Source organism: Acomys minous (genome assembly GCF_964271855.1).
Source record: "Acomys minous genome assembly, chromosome: 13".
NCBI classification, from domain to species: domain Eukaryota; kingdom Metazoa; phylum Chordata; class Mammalia; order Rodentia; family Muridae; genus Acomys; species Acomys minous.
Window position 1 is genome coordinate 12,240,142 of NC_140495.1, and position 26,561 is coordinate 12,266,702.

Below are 26,561 nucleotides of genomic sequence, written 5' to 3' on the forward strand. Positions count from 1 at the left end.
CTGAACTGACTGAGGTCCCGACAGACTATTCTTTTCCCCCCAAGTAGATCCTTTCCTGAAATCCTTAAAGCTTTACAAGGAGAGTAAGGGTCAGGGGACCATCTTCCTGGGTGTCACCTAAATGGATTCCACCTATGGCATTCTGCCTTGAAATCGAATTGAATATGGGCAGTGAGTCACTGAAGGGAACAGTGAACCCACGTGACAATATGCACTAAGTCAGTCAACATGTGCTTTTATGTGTTACGTGCACACACATGCATATGCTTATGTATATGCCCATGTCCACATGTGTGAGGGTGCATGTGGATACTGAAAACAGTGTTGGGTATCTTTACTCTCCATCTTATTTTTTGAGATGGAGTCTGGCATTAAACCTGATACTTAACAATTTGGCTAGACTGGCGGGCTGGCATGTGGCTGGGGATCCTCCTGTCTCTGTCTCCCTGGTACTGAGATTATACATACTAGCACGTCCAGCTTTTTCATGGATGAGAAACATGCATTCTTAATATAACTAGCTCCAGATGTGGGTCTACCCCATCAATTAAGGAGGTTTTTTTTTTCCCTACAAGTCCCAAGTTTTCTGTTTCTTGATAGACACCATGTTTCTAAGACTATTTTGAATTACTTTTAATGGCTTTAGCTGTAGTCTGCTTAGAAGATATATCACATTAGAGGGATTCAGATCTTATGAACAGATTGTTAGAAAAACTGTTGGACTTCATTGCTTAAAATTTCAACTCTTCTTGAGAGAATCAATGGCTTTCATAACTGCCCAAGTTTTCCACAAGGGAAAATAATAGCAGTGTTGTCTTAAGTAGGGATCACTATGAGGGTGCTGAGTTGTAGGAGTGCCCTTGGGAGGAGACCCAAGGACACACAAAAGACGAGAAGGCATTAAGTAGGATTATGGTCAAATGTCAGACAAAACCAACGGGAGAGTCCCTTAGGGGACAAGGGACTTCTCCTTGTACTTGTCGTATCACCTGGCCACTGGCCATGACTGCCTTAGGAAGAAGAAGGAATGCAGCATCCATTCAAAAGGACCCTATTTGATTAAGATTAATTATTTTGCAAAAAAAAGGGGGGGGAAGGGGGAATCTATAACACATCAGCAGCCAATGATCACTGCACCAGCATGATACATGAGATACAAGCAAGCCACCAACAGGATCTACCACGCCCATCAGCAGGGCAACATCCTTTGCTGGGATGTCAGTGCTGTAAGATGCTGATGGTACAGGGCAGCATCCCTTGCTGGGATGTCAGTATTGCAAGATGCTTATGGTGCATGGCTGCATCTTTTGCTGAGAGTGCATTGCATTTAAGGTGCAGAGAGACTCTAGTGTTGATGGCCCTGTCACCATCATAATGAGTCATTTTGCATGAGGGAACACTACTGTACATCCAAGCTAGACCTTTGTGCTGTGCTCCACTGACCATTATTTCACCTGTTTGCTGACCTGTTCTGAACGCATCCCGCTGTTATACCTATGACCCAAATCTTCACTAGAAAAGACACACATCCATATAAACACAAAGCATAAAATTTAAAAAGAAAAGGCAGTGTCTATGAGCTGAATAAGTTTGTTCTTGAGTGACAGTGACAAAACAGACATTTAAGGTTATACATAAAAGAAATATCAAGTCTGTGTGTCCTCAGGCACCTGTGGTCATCTAAGTGAGCCTTGTAGGGCTTTACAAAACTTGTACACAAGAAAATATAAACACTTCTAGAGCCTGCCTGTACATCTATCAGATAGAAGTCCCTTTGAGAAACAGTATGCTTCCTGAATGCCATGCCTCTGAGAGGGTAAAACTCCTTGGCCCACTGGCATAACAAGAACACAGGACAAGAGGTGGTAGGTTGCTGATCCGTAGCCAGTTTCCCCTGTTCTGTCTCAGACAGCCTATTCTCCATAGAAGGTTCTGGATACTGCCTTCTCATCATTTTTTCAGCAGTCTAGCCTTTGACATCTGCCCTTCCTTCTTCCTCTACCCTCTTCCACATCTAGCTAATCCTACATCTACTGAGACCTAATGAAAATGTGTTATCTCTGAAATGTCAAGCCATTTCTCAGAGCCCAGACTTTGTTAAGATCCTTGAAGATGCTATCCTGCTGTGCTAACAGGCACCACCCAGTTCTGCAAGTCTTGTCTAAAGGGAATTAGTCACCTCTGGTCGCCACAGCTTAATGGCTTCCCTATCATTACAGGACACAAGGCGAAGCCAGGCTCTGTCCATCAGGGGCAGACGTATCCCATCATTTTCCCATTTAGTTCCTTCTAAAAGAATCATGTTGTTGCTGGGCAGAGAATGTTGAGTGAGAGAAAGCGGAATTGGTCAGCCATTGAGTATTTTCCTTGCAAGCATTAAGACCTTAGTTCAGTCCCCAAGACCCAGGTACAAAGGCCAAATGTGGTGACACATGCTTTTAGGCTCCATGCTGAAGAGGTGGAGACAGGATGAGCCTCGGAGATTGCTAGTCAGACAACACAGACTGTTTCAAGCAAGCTCCAGACCAGTGAGGGATTCTGACTCAAAAAAGAAATAAAAACAAGAGTAAGGGTACCTAAAGAATTAAACCCAGAGCTGACATCTGGCCTTTGCACACATATACAGTGGGGGGGGGGGTGAAGGAAGGGGTGGGGACACTATGACAGTCACAGTAAGGAGATGGTAACTGTCACTAAGAACTCTCCCTAACACCTCTCCTTCCCAGATGTGTCTTGATCACTAGTGAACACAGTTTAGTGTGTCTCTCTGTCCAGCACACACGATATAGCGGACCTTTCAATTCCTACAAAGCTAAACTTACTGAAAAGTTATTAAGACTTAAATCTCAGGCCCAATGCCTTTGCTGTCCTTCTCAAATGGAAGTATGTGTGGCTGGTGATCAATACTCTCAGCTAAAGGAAGAAAGCACAAAATGCTTTCAAAGAGGCATCTCCTATGATTTTCTGATATTTTGTCTACTGCCGGCAAGTATGGGTTTAACATATCTCTGTGAAAATTGCTTAAATAAAAAGGATTAAACCAGAGGCTGGGGAAATAATGGCTTGGTTGATAAAATGTATATCATGCAAACTTGAGGACCTGTGTCCCAATTCCCAGCACTTATGAAAAAAGCTTGGCAAAGCTGCACATGCCTGTAACCCCAGCATTTGGGAAGGCACAGACAGGAGGCTCCTCAGGCCTTTAAGAATTGATGAGCTTCAGGTTCAGTAAAAGACCTCACCTCAAAAAGTAAAGTTCAGAGACATGGAGGATGACACTGAAATCAACCTGTCACTCACACACATGCACACACATGCACGCACAGACACACACACACACACACACACACACACACACACACACATGCACGTCACATTACATTTGTTCTAGTAGAAACAGCTACGGGTTAGACAGAAACAAATATGCCTTTCCGTGTTTTGGACATGGAAATATTGACTCCTGTCAAACAATGTTTGCGGGATCATGTCAACTTGCACGTCATCATTTTGAAGGGGATGAAACCCTTGGCCCACTTCCTAAAGAAAAGACAGCACGGGAGGAGCTGGGGAGGACTACCCATCACAGTGTCTTCCTATTCTGCCATAAGTAATTTGTTTCTAATGCAAAGCTCTAGATACTATCTTCTGACCAATCCAAAGTCTATAGAGAACTAACTAAAACCTACCTGCCGATTCTCAGGGGTCGCTTTTTTCCCTCTGAATTCCCATGCTACTTCTCTAATAGCCTAAACTTTGATAAATCCCCTGAAGACACTTTCAGTTCTAGTGTGTGCCTATCATTATAACAACTGCAAGGCAGACATAACACTTAAAAAAAAACAGTGGTGAGTGGGGCTACAGCTATGGCCCAGTTGGTAGGATGCTCACCTGCTGTGCAGGAAGCCCTGGGCTGGATCCCCAGCATTGTATAAAATGAGCATGGTAGCACACATCTGTAATCCCAGCCCTGGGGAGGCAGAATCTGGAGGACCAGAAATTCCAAGTCATTCCTAGCTGTGTATGGAGTTCCAAGACCAGCCAGGACTACCTGAAACTCTGCCTTAGAAATGGTATAAGTTCATGGGAGAAAACGGTTTCCAATTTTACCAAAGAGAACTGTTTTTTAGCACAAAGATATGGCAATGTCCTTAGTCTATCAGACCCCAGCCAGCCCTAAAAGAGAATTGGCTCAGGGGCGTGGCTTCCTCATCTTTCATATTTCTCTTCATGTCTCTCCTCTGTTGCATGCTTCAATACAAGTTTGCACAACACACAAAGGTCCTGACAGGGACATCCTTGCTGTGAGATGAGTCCACACCTGAGAGACATGCTATGCTACCCTATCTAGCCTTAGTGATGAATTCCCTGTTCCATCATGCCTACGTTAATGTGTGCTCACTGGGCTTGACTTTCAGCTTTTTGTCATGGCTTTTGTATGGTGATTCTTTGATAATTTCAAACATGCCATGTTCACGGTCTTTTGTTTTGCTTTGTGACCCCCCCCACCCCCTACCCCCTCATTTAAGCAGAGCTGTCTGGGTGCCCATGGGTGTTGAACTCAACGGAATCTGGTGGGCCACTCTGAACTCTGCTATGTGCTCTTTTGGAATCAGACATGATGGAAGGCATATGTCTTTCTGTTTTAACTGAACCTAATTTTTACGGAGCCAGTCGGATGACCACAGGGCAAGAAGCACTTGCTGCTAAGCCTGATACCCCAAGTTTGAACTCCAAGAACCATGTGGTGTAATGAGAGAACCAACTCCAGCATGCACACACACACACACACACACACACACACACACACACACACACACACACAAACACAAAATAGGTAGGTTGATCACATGCGAAATTAAATAATTAATTGGAAGTAATGAAATAATCTTTCTCATCCACCCTTTTACTGTGTGCTTCTCATGTCCCCCTACAGTGTATGTCCACACATGCATGCATGCTCTATATGTGGCTTAAGAGTTCCTTTCTGATAATGACCCCCTGTGTTCCAAAATACATGTCCTACTAGAAACTATATCAACTCCTGATTCTACATGTCTCAAGTAAAACTATATTTAGCATTTTGATGAAAAGTAAATGTGGTATTATTCCAGTTATTCTTTATCCCAATTTTACACCTAACAGTGTTTTCCAGATTTTACTGGGGTTTTCTTTTGTTGTGGTGGTCGTGGTGTTGGGGAGTGAAGCCAGGCCCTCCTGCACGCTGGACAAGCGTTCTACCACTGCGATAGAGCCACAGGCCCAGATCTTATTGCTAGTGCAATGCTGTACAATGCCTGCCCCTGGCCAAGAGCGAGCTTAAGGCGCACAGACACTTTATAGCATCTACATTTCATACATCTTAAACCCTTGTAATTTTAAGTCATTTCGCCATTCACCACCTGCTCTATCGTCCTGAAGAATTTGTTTCTCAGTTCCTTGGGCTACATTTGGAGAAATGTTTCCAAAGGGAAGCTGGGAAGCAGAGACATGTGGGAGTTCATGCGATGGCATGCATGATGGATGGATGGGCGTATTCATGTGGGCTTTGCCTAATGTCTGCCCCTCATGTGTCCCTTCTCCTCGTCTCTGTCTGCTGTCTCCTCATATGTTAGTCTGGAAAACTCAAAAAAAAAATGTGGAACCTGCTCTATGCAATTAAATCAGTTCTGCCCTCCTTTGCTTCTCATAAAGATTTTGATCATGAAATTTTGTTTCGTTTGTTTTTGTTTCCCCCAAATATTGCTCTAGGTTGTTGACAATTTTTACTTTTGTTGCTTCTATTGTTATATCTGGCTTCCCTGGGCTTTCTTGTCAACCATGAACAGATGTTGCTTGTGAATGGGTTTGACCTATCTAATGACCCTCAGAGCACAGCTTGCTCTAGGGCACAGTAGAAAGGAGTGAAGGAGATCATCTTTGTAACTTAGTCACAGAGAATTAGCAAGTGGTGTGTGTGACAACATGTACCCCAGAGAGTGGAAGGTGGCATGCCCTGCTCCGTGAAGTGTCCCCAGCTACAGTCATGCTTGTTGCTTGTCCAGTCTGAACTGGTTAAGTGACTGGAAGAATAAATAAGTGAGCATTCAACCAATGGGGAATATGCTCATCAGAATTAAGCTTCTGGTAGTCTCAGTGACACCTGGAGCAATGTTCATAATCACAAAGCAAAGCTCGGGGTAACCACAGGACCTGTTGGCAGGGACTCCCACCTTGATGCCTGCAGACAGACAATGCAACAGTTTCATAAATTCAAGCAAGGAGATCCTGACCATGGCAACTCTGGCAAAGGCGAATATTTAATTGGGGCTGCCTTACAATTTCAGAGGTTTAGTCTATTATCGTCATGGCAGGAAGCATGGCGGCACGCAGGCAGACATGGTGCTGGAGAAGGAGCTGAGGTTCCACACCTGAATCTTTGGGCAGCAGGAAGAGACTGAATCATACTAGGTCTGGCTTGAGCTTCTGAGACCTCAAAGCTCACTCCCAGTGACACACTTCCTCCAACAACACCACACGTACTCCATCCAACAAGGCCTCATCTCCTTAACAGTGCCATTTCCTAAGGGCACCGTGGGGGTCATTTTTATTCAAAGCACAGCAAAGATGGAGAGGGGGGAAAAAGAGAAGTTACCTAGAAACCAGGAGAGAGAAGATGCCCCACCATGTGAAGACACAAACCCTGCAGAGCCTTCCTCCACGACAGACTAGGGAGACTTCCACAGGACCTCACTGGCCTCCCAAGGCCAGCAAACCCACCTAAACAGGCAGCCATGGATACCCTGAACTCACATCACTGGGGGAAGATATCTAAGCCCCATTTGGGTACCATTTAGAGGAAGTCAAGAGTCCAGAGGAGCTGTCAGAGTCTGTTCCCTAGACAGCATTGGTCACATCCCTACATTTTGTGTCTGTCCTACATCTGTTTTGTCTCCCTGCATGTGAGCTGATGGACTGTGCTGTGGAAACAGCCTTCAATCCTATCTTTAAACATTTCATGACAATTTTCCTTTTCTTTTTGTTTTTTTGTATTTTTCTTCTTTCTTTCATTTTAATGTGTTCATTTTACATGCCTCCCCCCCCCCCCAACCTTCCTTCCCTAGTACTTAGAAGAGGGAGCCTCCTCCCCTAACATCTGACCTCAGCCTATCAAGTCTCATCTGAACTGCCTGTATTCTCTTACTCTGTGGCCTGGCAAGGCCACTCTGCCAGGGGGAAATGATCAACGAGTGGACACCGGAGTCCATGTCAGAGGTAGCCCCCTACTCCCCACATTATCGGACCCACAAGGAAACTGAGCTGTCTATCAACTACATCTGGGCAGGGGTCTGTGTCCTCACCATGCATGGTCCTTGGTTGGTACATCCTTAGTTATCAGGGAAATGCAAACCAAAACAACTCTGAGATTCCATCTTACACCTCTCAGAATGGCCAAGATCAAAAACTCAAGTGACAACACCTGCTGGCAAGGATGTGGAGAAAAGGGAACAGTCCTTTATTTGCTGTTTGGAGTGCAAACTTGTACAGCCACTATGAAAATCAATCTGGCGCTCTCTCAGAAAACTGGGAATAGTTCATGACAATGAAGGATCAGGAAGGCGCCCTGAGGAGGTGGTGCTGTTGATAAAGGCTTGCTTTGCAAGGATGAGGACCAGAGTGTGATCCCTGTATCTCAAGTAAGAAAGCCAGGTGGTGTGCACTTAGTCCCAGTGTCATGGAGTCCTGGGGCTCATGGTCAGTCAGCTTAGCCAACCCACTGGGCAAATTCTAGAGCCTGTGTCAAAAAGAAAAAGTGTTGAGGAATGAAATGTGAGGCTGTCCTCCAGCCTAAACACACACACACACACACACACACACAGAGAGAGAGAGAGAGAGAGAGAGAGAGAGAGAGAGAGAGAATGGGACATAAAGGGTCAAGACAAGAGTCTTCACAGGCATGCACAGCTCTTCTTGGGAAAACACAAGCTTCCGAACTTGCCAGACACTGCTGTTATCTTATACATGCAGAAAAAAAAAATGTGGACCTCCCTTCCTGCAGGCTGTTTGTTTTACAAGCAATTAATTGACTGGAGCTTTAAGTGGTCAAATTTGGGAAAAAGCCTAAAACTGCCTCTTAATGCTGCAGATCGTGATGCCGCCCCACCCCCTGCCCCCACCCCCAGTGCCTTTGGGAGAGTCGGAACCACAGCACAGAGGTGGTCTTTCAGGAGAGCCATGCAGGTCTGCCCAGATAAGATTGGATCTGAAGATCACAGTTTAGCTGAATAAGCAGAATACCTAAGAAAGCGTCAGTGCATAAACAACCAACCAGAGAGAGGAGACGCCACATAACAGCACTGGGAAGGTTTGTCGGCTTCCTGTGTGGCACAGCCTTTGCACCTGGTCTCTGCTTCCGGAGTGCGAGAGGGTCCTTATGGAGCCATGATGAGTGTCCCCAATACTGCTTGCTTCTGACTTAAGAACCATCCCAGGTCTGAAGCCGACGGGGGACAGAAGTGGGACATCACCTCCAGTTATCCACACTTGATGGGGAGCCCTTGTTCATGGACTGTGCTGCCGGAACAGGCACTGCCCCACTGACCTACTTCAGGATGGTCCCTACGGTTATGCAGCAACAATACGCATGACATCATAAACGACAGAATTGGGTCAGTAGTGTAAAAGGGAGCAGGCAAGTCTGCATATCTGAGACTCAAAGCCTCAGTCACGGGTGAGGAGAAGAGAAGCCCATGACTAGTCCTATTGAAGTATTTTCCTGATCATTTATTAAACACCACCCACCTGCCCAGCCATAGAAACAGATCAGAGATCACACCTGGAAAGAAGACACAGAAGGCTAGGGCTCACTCGCATGTTCTGTCTCAACAGCATGCCAGTGCTTGAATGCAGGATAACACAGAATTGCATGTGCACGTGCATATACACCACATGGACACACACGATACACACGTCCATCTCCAACTCATCAGGCCCCTTTGTCTGCTGAGCCCCCCATCTCTGGCCCTGGCCCCCTTGTGTTTGGGAAACAGGTCTCTTACTGGGATCTGGAGCTCCCTAATTGAGCAAAGCTAGTTGGTCAGCAAGCCCTGGAGATCGTCCTATCTCCGCACCCTCAGCACTGGTATTACAAGTGGCAGCCACCCTGCCTGGCTTTTCATATGGCTGCTGGGGGTTGAGTTCAGGTCCCCCTTGCTCACACTGAGTGGTTTCCCAGCCCCCAACGTGCTATTTTTGATCCGCTCTCCACGTGTGGTGTGTCTCCCGGCCCACTCCGCGTGCTGCTGACTGGTCTCTCAAAGGCAAGCTAACATCACATCATTGCTCTTCTCCAGGGTGTTTTGCTCTACCTTGCAGCCTACAGAACTATCCTCAAGGTCCGGGGTTTGACTTGCTTGTTCTAAACCTCCACGTATAAGTAACGTAGGTAAAGTAAGGGCTGTGCCCCATCAGGTTGATGGAAAGTGAGACCCCGCTCAAGACTGGTGCTCACAGACAGTGTTAAGAATGGTTGACAATGGTAAGTAGAAGAAGGGGGTGCAAAGTGTGGGGGAGTCCAGGCCAGATGGGTAGAGGAATTAGACAAGGCTTTCCTTTACTTTCAACCCTGGTGTCTTTAAAATGAGATCAGAAGCAACTCCGGCACTTTGTAAAATTGGCTAACAGAAAACGATGCCCAGGAACGTGTCCACTCTGTCCACTACCAAATCTCCTCGCCAAGCACGGTGCCACACCTCTGCCCTCCCAGCTACACAGGAAGGCTGAGGCAGGAAGAGCTCAAATTCAAAGGGAACCTGGGCAACTTGGTCATTCATTGTCTCATAACAAAAACTTCTAACAGGGGGCCGAGATGCAGCTTGGTGGCAGAACGTTCACCTGGCCCATGTGAGGCTCTGGGTTCCATCTCCAGCACTGTGAAATAAAAAAACTAAAAATAAGCAAGAGCTTCATGTGCGAAAAGAAGGTTGGTATTAATCATATGCCCAACTTCTCGAAAAGCATCCTGGAGGGAAAGGACTGCCCATCTTACGCTTTGCCAACCTAGATAAATAGAGTTTCTCCAGACCCGAGCTCCAAGAACAAGTCTGAAAGAAGCAAATGGCATTCGGAACAGGTTTTCAGAAAAGGGGGGACAGAAAACATCAGCAAAGGATGTCAATACCAGAATGGAGCCATCAGAGTGGTCATCAGAGGACAACGCCTCCTGAAGCTTTAAGCCAAACACACATGCCCGAAGAAGAGCTTACCAGCAGTGTATCACATTATGAACTGATGGCCCCAGGGGCAAAGGCTGTGAACTCAAAACCCAGGAGGCCCTGCGCCAACCCAGCTCTCACTGCTATTTTTAAAGCCAAGTGTGGGTGAGGGGTGGGGGAAAATGAGAGAGTTTTTCCACTAGTCGTCAGGAACCGAAATGGGAAAGATCAACAGAGGCATTTATAAACAATGAATGCCATTAATTTTTTTTTTAAGCTAGGACGGGGTTGGAGACGACGTTCTATAGGAAAAGAGTGGGGAACCTGAGAAGAAAGAAAGGGCCCCCGGGGTCATCTTAACTTTAATAGGAGCTTCCTGCTTCATTAATGGCATTTCAAAACAGCTGTTGGTAGGGAAGCTGAGGAGATAGCTCAGTGGTTAAAGTGTTTGCTATACAAGCAGCAAGTGGGGGTGGGAGTTGGGGACCCTCAGAACCCACATGACACAGAGTAGATGTGGCAATCCCACTTGGCTTGGCATCACTTGGAAGGCAGAGACAAGGGAGTCTCAGAGCAAGCTGGCTAGTTAGGCCAGCCTTATTGGTGAGCTCTGGGTTCAACTGAGAGACCAGGCCTCAGTGAATAAGGTGGGAAGCGATGAAGAAGACTCCACCCATCAGCCTTTGGGCCTCCAAGCGTCTATTTCCTGGAAAACTTGGCACTACCTCATGAGTTGAGCGGAGGGTAGAGGAGAGAGGAAGAGTATTTTTAATAGTTTTAACTGAAGAGACTCAGCCGTGAAGGCAACCCCTTCCCTGTCTTCCCTCTTTAACAGAAACCTGTTGATTGATGCATAGGGTTTGGAGCAATCTGAAACGGGATGCCCTTAGCGCCCAGCTCAAGATCTTTCTAATACCTGATGCGATGCAGGGGGAACAGGGAGACATCTAAGACTCCTTTCAGGAAGAGTGAAAAACAGCAGGTCACAGAAAGCCTGGCCTGAGCTGGGGCTGCTTGGGTGTGACAGGAAGAGCATCAAACCAGGAAGCTTTCCACTGGGGGTGCTGAGAACCAAGACCCTCCTGCATGCACATCCAGCCTTTTCCCCATTGAGCCCCCCCAGACCCCACCATTCCTCCCTAAGCTGCCATCTCTCTTTCCCAACAGTGCCTTGACAATGGGGCTCCCAGGACCCAAACTGCCCCAGAGGTTCCTCTTGTTTAAACATGGCCTTATTTTTCTAATTCCTCAAAAACAATTACACTTCCCTTCAAATACACCCACATAGAAATCGTCACACTTTGCCTGGTGCCATCACAGCCTTTGCGCGTGCACGTGCCTGCCTATTTTAAAGGCGTTTTCTAAAGATTAGGGCTTCTGCTCTGAGGATAATACTTGTCATTATCCTCCCACTGGCCAAAAATCTAGTTTGCTTATGGATGTTCCCAGCTTGAATTAACTATGATCCAGCGTTGTGGTATTTTGTTGTTTTACATATCTCAGTGTTATTAGACAAGCTGCAGGGAGCGTTTGTTCATTCTGGGCAGGTTTGCTTTGTGTCCCTAAGACCCAGTCCTGAAGTTGAAATTGCTATAAGCTTCTCGTGTTTAGCACAAGGAAATACTTTGCCCAAGTTTACCTGACAACAGTGATGTTATTTCCCTCTTCCAGCTGCAAAGTATGAGCAGCAGACATGCCATACGCAACCAGTAACTGTTTGTTTGTTCGTGTATTTTTTTTCCAACTTTTGCTTATTTGGTAGAGGAGAACAAGAGAGAGTTTTATATCCCTTTTCTTAACTCTTTGGTTTCTGCCATTTATTAAATGCTTAATTTTGAAATCCATTTCGTTTGTTTGTAGTTAGTTAGTTAGTTGTTAGTTCCTGTCTTTGGGTGATACGGTAGGCCTTTAGCTCTTTACCTTTTTCCCCCTTCAACTTGTAAGAAGAATTCATAAATCCATTGATTTCATAGGCAGTAGTTTTTCAAGTCTCTCTTGTATATGTGTGTGTGTATGATAGTTAATGTGTGTTATTGTTTTGAGACCAGATCTCATGCAACAAAGGCTAGCCTTGAACTTCCTTATGTAACCATGGATGGCCTTGAACTCCTGATCTTCCTGCCTCCACCTCCCATTTACAAGACTGAGGTCATGAGCTACTTCAGTTTGTGCAGCACTGGGGACCAAGCCTGGAGCCTCACACTTACTAGGCAGCCACTCTACCACCTGTGCCACACCCCAACTGTTATGACCATATTTGTATGTGATCCATGTTAATCAATGTGTTTGGTATATTGTTTTACCAAAAAAAAAACAAAAAAACAAAATACTGTGCTTAGAAAGAGTCACTCTTATTAAGAATAAACAAGTTAGTACTTAGATTTTCTTTAGGTAATTTATTAGTTTCAACTCTTAGTTTCTTGCTTCATCCAAACTTTATTTCTGAAATTCTTCTAGATAAGCACCTGTTGCTTTCACCAAAAATGAACCAGATGCCTCACCATTATTTCTTCTTTCACTGTTTATTAGAGAAGTCATTTTTACCAAGCAATGAATTCTTCTTTCTTCCTTCCCTCCCTCCTTCTCTCAAGAGTTGAATTCTCCAAGATATAATTCAACGCTTTTTTTTTTTTTAAGTATTTCAAGACAGGGTTTCTCTGTGTATAGTTGGCTGTCCTGGACTCACTTTGTAGAGCAGGCTGGCCTCGAACTCACAGAGATCCACCTGCCTCTGCCTCCCAGAGTGCTGGGATTACAGGCCTGCGCCACTGCACCAGGTTCAATAGATAGGCTTTTTACATGAGAGAAAGCCTACAGTATTGTCCGTCTGAGCCCCTAGTCTGGCTTATTTTGCTCCACAGTGATCCCCAGTTCTACCTATCTTCGTGATGTTCCCATTGGAAGGTTAGACTGCGGCAGTGCTGATCTAACTCTGGGGTTCCACACCCAGGTCACCCATCATCTGTCCTGTGAGTGAGGTGCCACAGAGGCCAGAAGGGCTCTTCAGATTGGAATTACAGGCAGCTGTGAGCCGCCACTTGGGTGCTGGGAACTGAAGCGCGTCCTCTGCAAGAGCAGTCAGCACTCTGAAGGGCTGAGCCATCTCTCCAGCCCCTTGAGACTAACTTTGTAGCAGGTCTTTGCTAATTTGTGGGTTCCTCTTTTTCCCATCCTTTATACCCCCACCCACCTACCCTTATTTTACTCCCAAACACTAGATAGGAGAAAAAGATGGAGGAGAGACACACACACACACACACACACACAGAGAGAGAGAGAGAGAGAGAAAGAGAGAGAGAGAGAGAGAGAGAGAGAGAGAGAGAGAGATCCCTGAATCTAAAATCTAATCTCTTTACTTCGTTTCTTCTTTGACTATAACAACTAATAACAAACTGTAGCCATCCTCCCTAAATGACCAACCACTACCAATCCTACCTCTGGGGGGCGGGGGGCTAGCATTTATATAACCTCTGGAAAGTTCCCAGAATTCCAAATGTCACAGAATCGCAGAAACTACCTTCATCTGGCAAAACCACACCTCTGCTAGAGCACAAGGCAAATCATAGTCAGCTACTACAGGCAGTCCAAAGCAGCCCCACCTCCCTATACCTGGGACTAAAATGAAAGCACATTCTTATAATATTCGTCTGTGTGTGTGTGTGTGTGTGTGTGTGTGTGTGCGGGTGTGTGTGTGTGTGTGTGTGTGTGTGTGTGTGTGTGTGTGTGTGTGTGTGTGTGTGTTTATTTTTAAAGAAAACAAAATTCCAGAATTCTCAAAAATGTCACTACACTCATTACCTCATCACCTGCTTGTCAGTGACTCAGGACTGAGTGTTTTGCACAAGGTCTCGGGGCACAGGACTGCTGTGGGAACCTTTTTCCACTCAGGCATGCTGTCCTCCTAAATTACACATGTATATATGTACATGCACACCTACCCAGATATGAACACCCAAATATACCTTATTATAGAAGTCATACTAATTTGTTAAACAATATCCTATTTTTGTATTTCATATTATTATTAGAACATGGGAGATGGCTCGATGGGGAAGAATAAGGTCCTGCATTTAAATTCACAGTACTCCCACCCCCTAAAATAAATTAAAAAAAAAAAACACAACCAGCCATGGCTGAAAAGCTGCAAAGGCCAACAACCTAAGCACTAGGTGTCAAAGACATGAAACTCCCCCAGGGCTTGCTGGGTCTCGAGGGAGCAAGTAAGATAGCTAGGGATGGAAGAAATCTTTCCCCTTGTGCTCCTTCTCCCATGCTTGTGCAGTGGTCACACATATTGACACACTCATGAGCAGGCACTACACACACATCACACCACACGCCAACACATACACACACACACACACACACACACACACACACACACAAATAGTAAGCAACCAAGATGGGAACATAGTTTTGACTAAAGGAGAACTATTCTTATCATTTTTGTTTGTTTTTCTTTTTGTTTTTCCAGACAGGGTTTCTCTGTGTAGCCTTGGCTGTCCTGGACTCACTTTGTAGACCAGGCTGGCCTCGAACTCACAGTGATGCACCTGCCTCTGCCTCCCGAGTGCTGGGGTTAAAGGCGTGCGCCACCACGCCCAGCATCCTTATCATTTTTAACAATAAAGTAAGTGGTCCTTGAGCAGTTGCATAGCATCCCTAGAGACAGCAGTGCAGACACAACAGCTAATGCTCTTGCAGCCTTGACTGCAGGATCCCAGCTCACAGGACTACTGAGTCTTGGTCCATGTCTCCCTGAATGCACCAGATCGCCACTGCTCTTGGAAGCTAAGCAGGCTTGGGCCTGGTTAGAACTTGGATGGGAGATCACAGGACTAGAAGGCTTCCCAGCTAATGCGTCACATACTCCACACTCCTTTGTTCTTTCCAGAGGAGCTACCAGCTACGGCTGTCCCTGCCCCCTCACTTAAAATAACAGTTTACATACAAAACCCGAGGCTCGTTTATTAATCAAATGAAGAAACCTGCAAGGAATTATTCCTCCCGGGTACATGAAAGCTCTATTGTTTTTTTTTTTTAAATTACTTTTTACAGCGTCAAGATGATAATTCAAGTTTCTGACTTCTCGTATACTGTTCCTCCGCTCAGGTGGTGCGTGTTTATGTACTCACTGACAAACTCTAATAAATTTTCTTCCACACTGACCTTTGTCGTGTACCAAGAGACAGAGGTATCCTCCGTGGCTTCACTTGGCTTTGTATGACTTTAGGACCTTAGTCTTCATACTATTATATCAAACGGAAGTGGTGTGGGACTGTAAAGGAAGTGCACCCTACGTTCTGAATGCGCTGGTAATTATTTTATGTGTGATTATATTTAGAATTATATGCCCTAAGTGACATGAAAAAAAAAAAAACAGCAGTCCCCACACCAAAGGCAATTCCCATTACTCATATCACCCACCATCTGAAATTATTTTAACGGCAAATTCTTTAAGTAACCAAGTCAGGGATTTGATAATGTGCGCCCTTCTGACGAGTGTCCACACTGCCCTGCGCGGAAGCACCTCCTCCCCTACTGTGCTTATGCTGTATACATCACCCACCTGGGTGCCACCCAGAGGGTAGCCATCTTGGTTATCAGACCAACTACATCTTAGTGCCCATGTCACTCATCCCATTTCCCCTCGTCACATAGACTTTATATCAACTCCCATGACAGGAAGATAGTGAGAACCATTCATGAGGGATTTTGACATAGGAGAAGGGGAGACAGATTTTTTTTATAGTCACATAAATCTCATTATGGTACAATGTCATAACTCTTTTATTATTAGATATGGTTGTTGCTTTTACTATTCCTAATAATTCGTAAATTAACTTTATCATGAGAATGGATAGGATAAAAAAAATAGTATATTTAGAATTCTGTACTACTTGTGGTTTTAGGCATAGAGTGGGAATCTCATAACCCTGACAGATGAGGGTAAACTGTTGTATTTATAGATGTTCACGTTTATATATAGGGTTATACATTTTTAAAGTATTTTTTTCTAAGCCAGCTGGGTACTGTGGCTCACATCTGTAACTCAAGTGCTGAAGAGGTTACATGTAGGAGGCTTCTGATAGCCTGGGTTTCATAGCAAGTTTGGAGCTCTTGTCTCAAGAGAAAAAGAAAAAGTTTTCCATATCACAGTGAGAAAGCATTTTTTTCTTATCTGATTTATATTAATTTTCATCAAATGAGCTGAAGTCATAATTCTACAGTGGTAATTGTAGACAAATTTAGATTGCTTCAGGACAGAACTGAAGCAATTTAATTTTTTTAAATTAACATTTAAACATTGCTGCTAATTCAAATACTGTACTAAGGCTGCATTTCTTTTTCACATGTGGTTTTTCCTCATTCTCCAAATCATTTCTGTAGCTGGGGCCCTAGATTGTTAACCCTTACTTTGCCTTTGACATTATATTGAATTTTCCTAAGAGTTAAGCAATGTCTCAATGTCAAAATCCTCTCAGAATCGTTCCAGCCAATCTAAGTATAGAAGCACATACCTCAAAACTCAGGAGAGAAAATCAGAAGAACATAGTTAGAGCAAGGCTAGCCTAAGCTACATAGCCAGACTTGGTCTCAAAAGAGAACAAAACAACACACACACACACACACACACACACACACACACACACACTGAAATTTAGTTTAGTGTTAGAGTCCTTGTCAATCATGTGCAAAGCCATAAGTTTAATACCCAGTACCACAAAAAGAAAAAAATAAATGGTATGGCCAACTGTTTAATATATATGTATTATATTTGTGTATATATATATGTAACAGATTTCATTAATAGCATGTCATTCTAATAGATGTGGCTACCAACATGAAGAAAAAAATCTATCTTTGTGTATATTTGTGCATGGTGTGTATGTGTGTGTGTGTGTGTGTGTGTGTGTGTGTGTGTGTGTGTGTACTGGAGCACATGTAGACAGAAGACTAACAACCTCAGGTGTTGGTCCCCATCTTTCACTTTGTTTGGGACAGGGTCTCTTGTTGTTGGCCACTGTGTACCCAGGGCCAGGTGACCTAGCAGCTTGGAGGGATTCTCCTTTCTCTGTCTCCCATCTCCCCCTAGGAATGCTGGGATTGCAGAATGAAAGACAAATGAGATTTACACAGGTTCTGCCGATCCAGATTCACGTTCTCACTCTTTCACAGTAACCTCTGAGCCATCTACCCAGACCTGGGGAGGGGGGGATATTTAAGTATTTTCTTTCAACATTTATGTTTAGACTTCTTCATACTCTAGACTTCAGCATTAATTCTGAGTGGATGGCTCAGTAGCCCCCAGTGTTAAGTAATAGCAAGCCAGCGAAACAGCCCAATGTGCAACCCCTAATCAGTGTTTTCCTGGCCTCTTCCTGACCCATTAGAAGTTATGTCTAATATTCTCACTGATTTGCACTTGTAACTCCTAAAATTGTCTTGGTTTATGCTAGAATAGCAAAAGTCCAAGGAATAACTGATGAATTAAGTAACAAATTGGCCTCATTAGTTGCCTTCAGCTCCATGTCATAAGCCTCACACAAGCCAAGGATCTACCTTGATCTTGTTTCCAGAGACTCATTTTTAACAAAGTGTGTGTGTGTGTGTGTGTGTGATGTATGTGCCACAGTGCTCATATGGAGATCAGAGAACCACTGTGGCAATTGGTTCTCTCTTTCTGCTATGTGGGTGCTGATCATTGACTCAGTCATCAGGCTGAGCAGCAAGCCCCATGCCCACTGAACCATCCTGCCCTGGCTCTCATCTGACTTTTGTCATAACAGTACATGAGAAAAGGTCAAGAGAGGTGGTCCTAAAAGTGCTACATCCCAGACTCACTCTGAAAGGCACCCTCCATCATGCCCTCATCGCATTGTGCCCTTCACATCTGTAGTTCTAGGGGGTGTGCTTCCACTGTTCATACTAATTAATGAGGCCTTTGATGACTTCCTGCTATAGATAAGAATTCATGTCTCAGGCCACCAGAACCACACTCATCTGCCTTCCTTGTTCTGCCCTTTCCAAAAGAGCTTTACCACAACAGTTAAATCACAATTTTGTGTAAGTTTGAAGGTCAGTTTTGGCACTATGATTAACCACTGATATTTTCTAATTCAAATATTTGACTATAGTTACATTTCTTTCTTTACACACATTTTATTTTCCCTCAAAATAAAAAAATGCCCTTTCTACTCCCTTAATTTTTTATACCTCTGCAATTTATAAACACTTCCACAGATCTTTCAAATGCTATTATCTATTATAAAATTCAAAGTCAACAAACTTCCATGTTCCTTTGTTTTAGTCTTCGGCTTACCCTCTTACTTCATCTTGTAGCTCTAACCTGGGCTACTGCAGACTTATATCGTAGACCCCACTTCTCCCCCCTGTTTCTTCTGCACTACAACTAATGTTTTATTTTAGTTAATTTCTGAACATACTCTGTCATTTTTCTAGGGCACATTTTACAGTATTTAGTTTTTAAGAATGAGCACATGGAAAAAGTATTTTGAAAAAAGATTTAAAAATTGGAAAGTATCTATATTCTACCATCATTTATATTTGGTAATTTAGCTAGGTATAAAAATCTAGGTTGGCAAAAAAAAAATCTAGGTTGGAAATAATTTTTTGCCAGAACTTTGCAATTTGACTGTTTTTGATTTTCCATGGACCTTCCAGTTTCTAAACTGCCACTTTGAAATTTTGTGTTCCTGTATGTTGTTAAACGGCTTACCATGTTTTTGCTAGCTTTCTCTCTTCCAAATAAATACTAAATTCACTTCTACTCTTTCTATCAGTGATTTTTAGTTCCTACAGTATTATTTTTACTGGGTCTTCAATATGATTAAGTATATTGTACTAAATCCAATATTATTTACTTGAAATTCAGTGACCTCTTTGTTTCTAAGTATTTAATCTTATACAATTGTTTCTTTTAAATGTTTTATGTTCCTTCATCTGTTTATTTGTTTAGCGTGCCAGGGGTCTGTGTATACCCCTGCTTATATGCAGAGGTCAGAGGGCAATTCCCAGAGTCAGTCCTCTCCTTCTATCAGTTACAAGGATCAAATTCAGGTTGTCATTCTGAATGTCATTTGCACACTGAGCTACCTCATCCATCCTTGTGACATCCTTTTCCGTGCATAGCTCCTGACTTATATATATAACACTTTGATTTAGGGATTTTCAATTTTAATGACGGAAAAATTTGTATACATTCAGTAGAATCTGTACTCCAGATTTTGATCCTATCCCAGGCTAATTATCAATACAACTGTAAGGCATTGTCTCATGAAGCTGGGTAGCAGTGAGCCTCAAGACCTAGGCCGCCACACTATGCTGGGGGGGGGGGGGGAGCAACGCAGTTCCAAGATGCAGGGTATAATAGAGTGACACTATTAAGTGCAGTTCGTGTGTGCATGTGTTTGTGCATGGGTGCATGCTTGTGAGTATGCAGATGCACAAGTGTATGCATGTTTACAAGTTGCCTATGGAGGCTAGAGGACTTCTCAGGTATGGCTCCTCAGACTCAACCCACCTTCTTTTTTGAGACAGGATGGCTCACTGGCCTGAATTACGCCGATTAGGCTGGGGTAGATGTCTAGGGAGCCCCACAGATCCTCTTGTCTCCTTGCCAGCACTGCAATTACAAACACGCATCATCACACCTAGCCTTTTTGTTTTATGTGGGTTCTGGGAGCTGAGCACAGGCCCCTCCTGCACACGAGGCAAGCCCTCGACCAACTTAACTCTACCTCTAACCCCTTTTGGTGCCCTTCTGATTCATAGGATTTTTCAATTTATGATTATCAGATTAGGACATAATCTTTTCATAGGTTAAAGAACATCTATCTATCTATCTATCTATCTATCTATCTATATCTCTCTCTCTTTCTCTCTCTTTCTCTCTCTCTCTCTCTTTCTCTCTCTCTTTCTCTCTCTCTTTCTCTCTCTCTCTCTCTCTCTCTCTCTCTCTCTCTCTCTCTCTCTCACCTTTTCTTTTAATATTTTTAAAATAAAATGTGGGCATGTTAAAAATAACACACAAAGTTACGCTTTGCAGCCCATCTCTACCAATTTGGCTCTGTGCCTCTTTGAATTAGGAAACCCTACAAAACCACACGTTTTCATGCTGAAAATAAGACTATAACGAAGTCCAAAACAAACTGTGATGCTGTTGGTTTTCAAATGCTTTAAGGACTGAGATGAGCAATCCACTGCAATGTGACAGACTGACTGGTCAAGCTCCTGTTGCTCTTAGAGTTCATCCCTGGACCACTGCTTTTCTTTATCTTTTAAAGGCATGTATATCACCCCCATCAGAGGCTTCATTTTGACACTGCCATCTTGTAGTTTGCCATACTGCTCCAACATTTGGTTTCCTCCTGCGGGACCGACTGGCATCTGTCTATGACACTGTTCTGTTAGCATCCCTGTAGGGAGAGTGTTCTCCTTTGATGATTAAAGCAGTCAAGGGAACAGAAATATGGGCTACATTTTTAAATTTGAGAGCCCATGTGGACATATTAAAATTCAAAACTAGATTGTTTTTCTCTCTAACCAGGCATAAAGGGGACATACAGCAAGGCATCAGTGATGGAAGGCAGTAGTAACAGAATAAGGTCAGACCAGGCCTTCTCCAAATCTTTCTAGAATAAACCAGGGCCACCGCAGTAATCCAAACCAGGTCAGAGTAGAAGCTTTCCCCATTCAATCAAGCTTGTCCTTGCATGGAGAAAACGGGAACGGATAACATTGAGTAATCACTGGTGGTCTGACTCATATCAAGAAGTAAAGTACAAAAGCAAGCCGGAGACTGAAACCAGAGAAAGGAAATGTATAGATGAAGGAAAATCTGCCATCATTCATAATGACACTATTTTAGAGGCTAGCTCATAGTGAAAAACTACTTCCCTTTGAAGATCTTGCTTACCTTCCTACATAGGCACAAATAGCAGGCTCTGAATTGAAATGAAAAGTCCTTGATTTCCAAGGACAGCCTTTGAAAGAATACCATGCTCTACCTGAGTGATTATTCTCAGAAACAAAGGTGCTTTTCTACCACTGTGTATAAATAAGTAACATGCCTTCACGGTGTGTGTGTGTGTGTGTGTGTGTGTGTGAGAGAGAGAGAAAGAGAGAGAGAGAGAGAGAGAGAGAGAAGTTATAACAGATAATCACAGGGTTATGCACGGGAACCTTAGGAGGTCTGGACTGTAGCTCAGTGGCTGAGTGCATACCTAGCATGTGTGAGACCCCAGGTCTCATCTCCAGGACGAAAGGGAAGGAGAGGGAAAGAGGAAAGGAGAGGGTGGAGAATTGGAGGGGAGAAAGAAGAGAGGGCAGAGAAAGAGAAGTATGATGAGATGGAAGCGAAAGGAGGAAGAGGGAAGAGAAGAAGATGGGAGAACGGGATGAGAGGGGTGGACAGAGGAGGACAGAGGAGGACGAGGGGATGACAGAGAGATACAAGGAAGAGGGCAAAGAAGAAAAACATTTGGACAGAGGAAGGGAAATGCCTCGTATGAATGGCAGAGACAAAGCACTGGTCACTAGCCAAGAGTGACAGACGAGCATTCCAGATATATAAAGCAGTGTATGCAAGGTCTGGGAAGGCAGAAGAGAACTGAAAGAAAGTCACGTGGCTAGTACCTCGGGAGTACAAGGGATTGCAGGCTTCCCCCAGCTCCCACCATGCTTACCCATGCTGGTGAGCCTGTGAGAACAGGTAAGGCATTAGGGTAGGCATGACTCAGTAAGGCTCAAAAGAGAAGAGGCGGATGACCTACATGAACAGTAAAGAACATGGATTTTGCTAACTTGGGTTAAGAGAAAGAAAACAAGGGGTGGCTCAGATCTGCTTATATCATGAGCCATCTCCTTTATATCATATGGCCTTGTCTATATTATAAAGGGGAGAACAAGGAAGAAACAAGAATAGACACTTTGAGCAGAAAATGTGGGTTGAAGGGAAACATACATTTTATTGCAGTTTTTCCATTTTTCAAGCCTCAGGAAAAAAAACTAAGAGAAGAATTAACTGTTTGGAAGTTATCATTTTCTTTCAGTGATTTCAGACCCAACCACAGGAAAGAGCAAGCTGTACCTAACCAAAGTTTGCTGTATGCCTGACAGGAACGCATGCAAAGCACGGACTGCGCTGTGGAGCCTGTAAAATGAGCATCCATCACAAGTGTGCAGATGGCCTGGCACCCCAGCGGTGCATGGGCAAGCTGGTAAGGGCTGGTGCCAGATGGAGCCCTGGGACTCTCAGCCCAGAGTCCCTCGGAGTCTGTCCCAGGGAAGCCACAACCTATAAACCCCTCCTCAGGCACTCTGGGGCATCCTCAGGAGCACTAGCCTGGCACTCAGCTTAATTGGCACAGTGATGGAGCAGGGGGTGTGTCAATCTCAGTAACAATTGTCCCACACCAGAAACGTGCTCAGGAGAGCATCAGGCGTGTCTCCGGTGGGACCTTCTCAGCTGTAGCATTTCATTTCTCTCCTCCTTAGACAGTTCAGATTTTCAAAGTCAAAACTAAGCAAAGCATCGCAGCAGCCCCCAGCAATCCATGCCAACAAGGCTGCTCTGTTATAGCTAGGTTATGAGGTGTTTAATTAGCTGCCATTTGAGTGGAAGTGGAGAGAAGACTGAAGCTAACCCCTACCACAATATGAGCATACAGAAGCACTGACTTGCCACTTGTGACGGCCATGTTGGTCAAACTAAAGGAGATCTCACAGGCTGACCATATTCTGCTCACACTATCTCAGGAGCATGAGCTTTGGTCCCAGTGCATCCCAGAACACTTTTAAGGCCAATGAAACTAGAGTGAGCAAAGTGCTACATCAAGAATGTCTGCTACAGAGAACAAGCAAGTCTTCGGAAACTGTTTTCCCAGCCCAGGAAAGGAATTCTGCAGACTTTTCTGACTTTAAGGAAAGTCCATCATGATAAGTAAATACAGTATCTTAACACAAGATGCAATGTTACCAAAGACCTGCCCTCACCTTGGACAGTGCTCAGACAAAGGTGGGCACCGCTTGCAAGACCGTGTGTGAGGATTCATGGGTGCTGGTAGGATCCAGGTCACCAAGACACCTTCCAACTGTGGGGTCTAGTGAGCCTAGGTACTTAGAAAACGCATCCAGTGACTCCAGCTTGCAGCGTCCTCTTAAATTCCTGCTGCATATGTCCCCTTCTGCCTTTCCGAGATCAGATCCCCCAAGCCAAGGGAAAAGCCCACAGGTAAGAGGTCAGAAGCACAGAAGAAGCAAGGGAGCAAAGTGATGATTCTGGGTGACACTGTGGAAACATGCAGGGGCCTTACACATGCCCTGACATCTACCTTCTCCTACGTAAGCTTCTTATAATTTGAAGCACCCACCGTAAGCTGTGGTAGAAAACTGGTAGGTGTGTCCTGAGGGTGAGGGGTTTCTGTGTACAGTGGGGCACAGGACAAGGGGCAAAGACTAGAAGGCTGAGAGATCGCCTTCTGGATAGGATGCTACCTGGCTCAGCTCCATCCAGTCCTCTCTCCTCTTTCCCCTTTCAGTGCTAAGTTATAAAATGAATAGGTTCTACCAGTACGGGAAAGGAAGGCAACAACTGGGTTTGTTTTTAGGACTCTTGCATGGCTTTCTCCATCTCTCCTCTGACATTAAGCCCTTCTCTTTTTCATCTTCTCTCCAGCCAAAGGGATTTCGGCGTTATTACAGCTCCCCCTTGCTCATTCATGAACAGTTTGGATGCATTAAAGAAGTTATGCCCATTGGTGAGTTGGGACAGTAATGCTCTGAGGTGGGTGGGATTTTAGCAGCAAAGTCGATGATGACGGTGAAGACAGCCTTAGATATCGGTGTGGTGGCTGTTTTAGCTCCACTCATTTTTGCCGAAGAGGAAACATCTTTTTCACCATTTCCCAGAAGGAGTTTGAAAACCATAGAGTCTCAAAAGTAGACACCACACACACTTGCCAAATGCCAGCATCAAAGCAACACACCCACTCAACCAGCACAGGGTGCAGCCCTGGGGCAGAGTCAGCTCCCCACTAATCACCTGTCAGTGAACCATCTGCCACGTGCTGTAAGATGGGGCCAGTGGTCACTCTTCATGGGCAGAATCCTATTTGATGTTTTATGGGCTGGTTGCTTTTGTTTGCTTTGTTTTCTGTACTTGCAAGCTTCTATACCTATGGTCTTCCCAGTTGGGTGGATTTTAAACTAGAAATGACAAACTAGACAGCTTTTTCATTACAAACATAATTACGAGAGGCGGTCATTTCCTACTCTTGAGAACATTTTTGTCCTACTTCAGTTTTTTTTTTTCTCTCTCAAGACCAAGTGTCTTGGTGATCATAGCTTCCCACTGTAGGAAACAAACCAGTCCCTGGGAAGAACCTGCAAAGTGTAGGGGGGGGGGGGAACATAACGGAAGAGGAAAGCCAGCCACTTGGGAATACTTTGGGAGCAGAATTCTAGTTAGACACGTCAGGTTCCCTGGGAGAGCAGCAGCACGATTATTCGGACCCTGGTTCCGGTAGGGCATGTGGAGTGCCCTGAGAAAGCAAGGGTGTTTGACGTGAGCCCTTGTCCATTAGGAAAAAACTAACCACACAGCCCCTTGGCCAGGTCCTCGAAGCTCTTCAGCCGAGATCTGGCTTCCCAAGTCAGGGGGAGAGGACGACAGAGCGCCGCTGACATAGGTATTTTCTTCTTTTGCAGCTTGTGGCAATAAGGTGGACCCAGTGTACGAGGCCCTCCGATTTGGCACATCCCTGGCCCAGAGAACAAAGAAAGGCGGCTCAGGCAGCGGCTCTGACTCACCTCCCAGAACCTCGGTAACTGACCTCATTTCCGGTTCCCTAAAGTGTCTGGGCGGGACCTGAGGAGATGGCTAAGCTTGTCAAGTGCTGGTGGGGCAAGCAAGAAGACCCAAGGTTGATCCCCAACCCACATAAAAGCCAGTCACAGGCCCCACTTTACCAACTGAGCCAGCCCCCAGTCTCTTACAATCCGTGATGTTGTAAGGCACCTAAACCCTGACCTCCTCCGGGACAGAGTATCATTTTCATTCGACATTCAAAAGGCGATGTCAGTTCATCTACTGGAAGAACCATAGAAATGGCGCTAAATGTGACTTAAGGAAAAGCCATGCCCAGGTGTGTGAGTATGCGTGGACAACTGTATGCCCCTTAACATGTCAATCAGTGACGACCACGTACAACTGCTAGAAATTCACAAATGCCATGCAAGTCCCTCCTTAGCTCCGGCACCGACGTTAAAGTTCTACTCGGTTGGCCCACGACACAACATGGCTCGCTGGCTTATTCTGTGCTGTCTCCTCCTCTTTCCTCCAAGACCTCAGAGCTCGGGGAGGTTCCTGAAGAGGCTGATGGGTCAGGAGACAGCTGTGACCTCAGGACACGCAGCAACAGTGGTGAGTGGACACTGCCCTCCCCAGAGCTGAGCATGCTGCCGGGGTTGCCAGGGGCTAGGTCCATTTTTTCCATTCTCCTCTCATCATCTGCTCACTCTGGAATATGACATGGCCGAGTTCTACTGTTCTGGAAAGAAAGTGGGTGTCCTTCCCAGGCAATTCCAGTGCTCTGATTCCATTTCCCTACATCCTATGTTCTCAGACCTACAGGCCTGGGCCATTAATGGGCTTGGGAGTTGTTTACAACCCTTTTGTGAGTGAATTTTTCCTCCATAGACCCAGATTAGAACTGAAAAACCTAACATTACTTTGTAACACGTCTGAGGTACCTGTTCAGGTGGGCGGTGGTGGCAGTCAGAGGAGAAGGGACCACATTCCACATTCCAGTCCTTCCAGGAGATTGTTAAAATGCAAAAACCACCGTGTGGGGGTGGGGTGGGGGAAAAGAGCCCAGTCAGCGCTTGCCTTGAAAGCACAGGACCTGAGATCAGTGTCCAGAATCCACATGAGAAAAAAGTGGATGGTACCCGAGGAATGACAGCAGAGGTCAGCCACATCAGCTTCTGAAAACACTGGCACACATGCACCCTCCAACCTCTACACACATCTGTACCCACACATATATGATCATGCATGTGCAAGCACACACATAAAAAAAAAAACCTATAGGGGCTGGAGAGTTGGGTCAGTGGTGAGGAGCACTGATTGCTGCACCAATATGGCAGAGTTTGGATTCTAGCACATATATCAGGCAGCTCATGGAACCTACAACTCCAGTGGATCTGATGCCCCTTTCATGCCTCTGTGGTCACCTGTACACACCCATACAAACACATGCACACACATGCACACACACATACACACAGAGTGTAGGGCAGTATAGGAATATCAGCTAGGCAGGTTACAGCAAACGCAGGGAGTCTCAG

At 44.9% G+C, this 26,561-nt stretch overlaps 1 protein-coding gene across 3 annotated transcripts in view; it reads left to right on the forward strand.

The window, feature by feature from the left end:
• Positions 1-26,561, forward strand: part of STAC (SH3 and cysteine rich domain) — a 115,874-nt gene that overhangs the window by 55,372 nt on the left and 33,941 nt on the right. For all 3 annotated transcript variants that reach the window (XM_084753530.1, XM_084753531.1, XM_084753532.1), the window contains 4 exons: positions 22,332-22,432; positions 23,890-23,971; positions 24,921-25,036; positions 25,557-25,635. In XM_084753530.1, the coding sequence (XP_084609656.1) occupies positions 22,332-22,432; positions 23,890-23,971; positions 24,921-25,036; positions 25,557-25,635 (378 nt within the window). The remainder of the gene's footprint in view (positions 1-22,331; positions 22,433-23,889; positions 23,972-24,920; positions 25,037-25,556; positions 25,636-26,561) is intronic.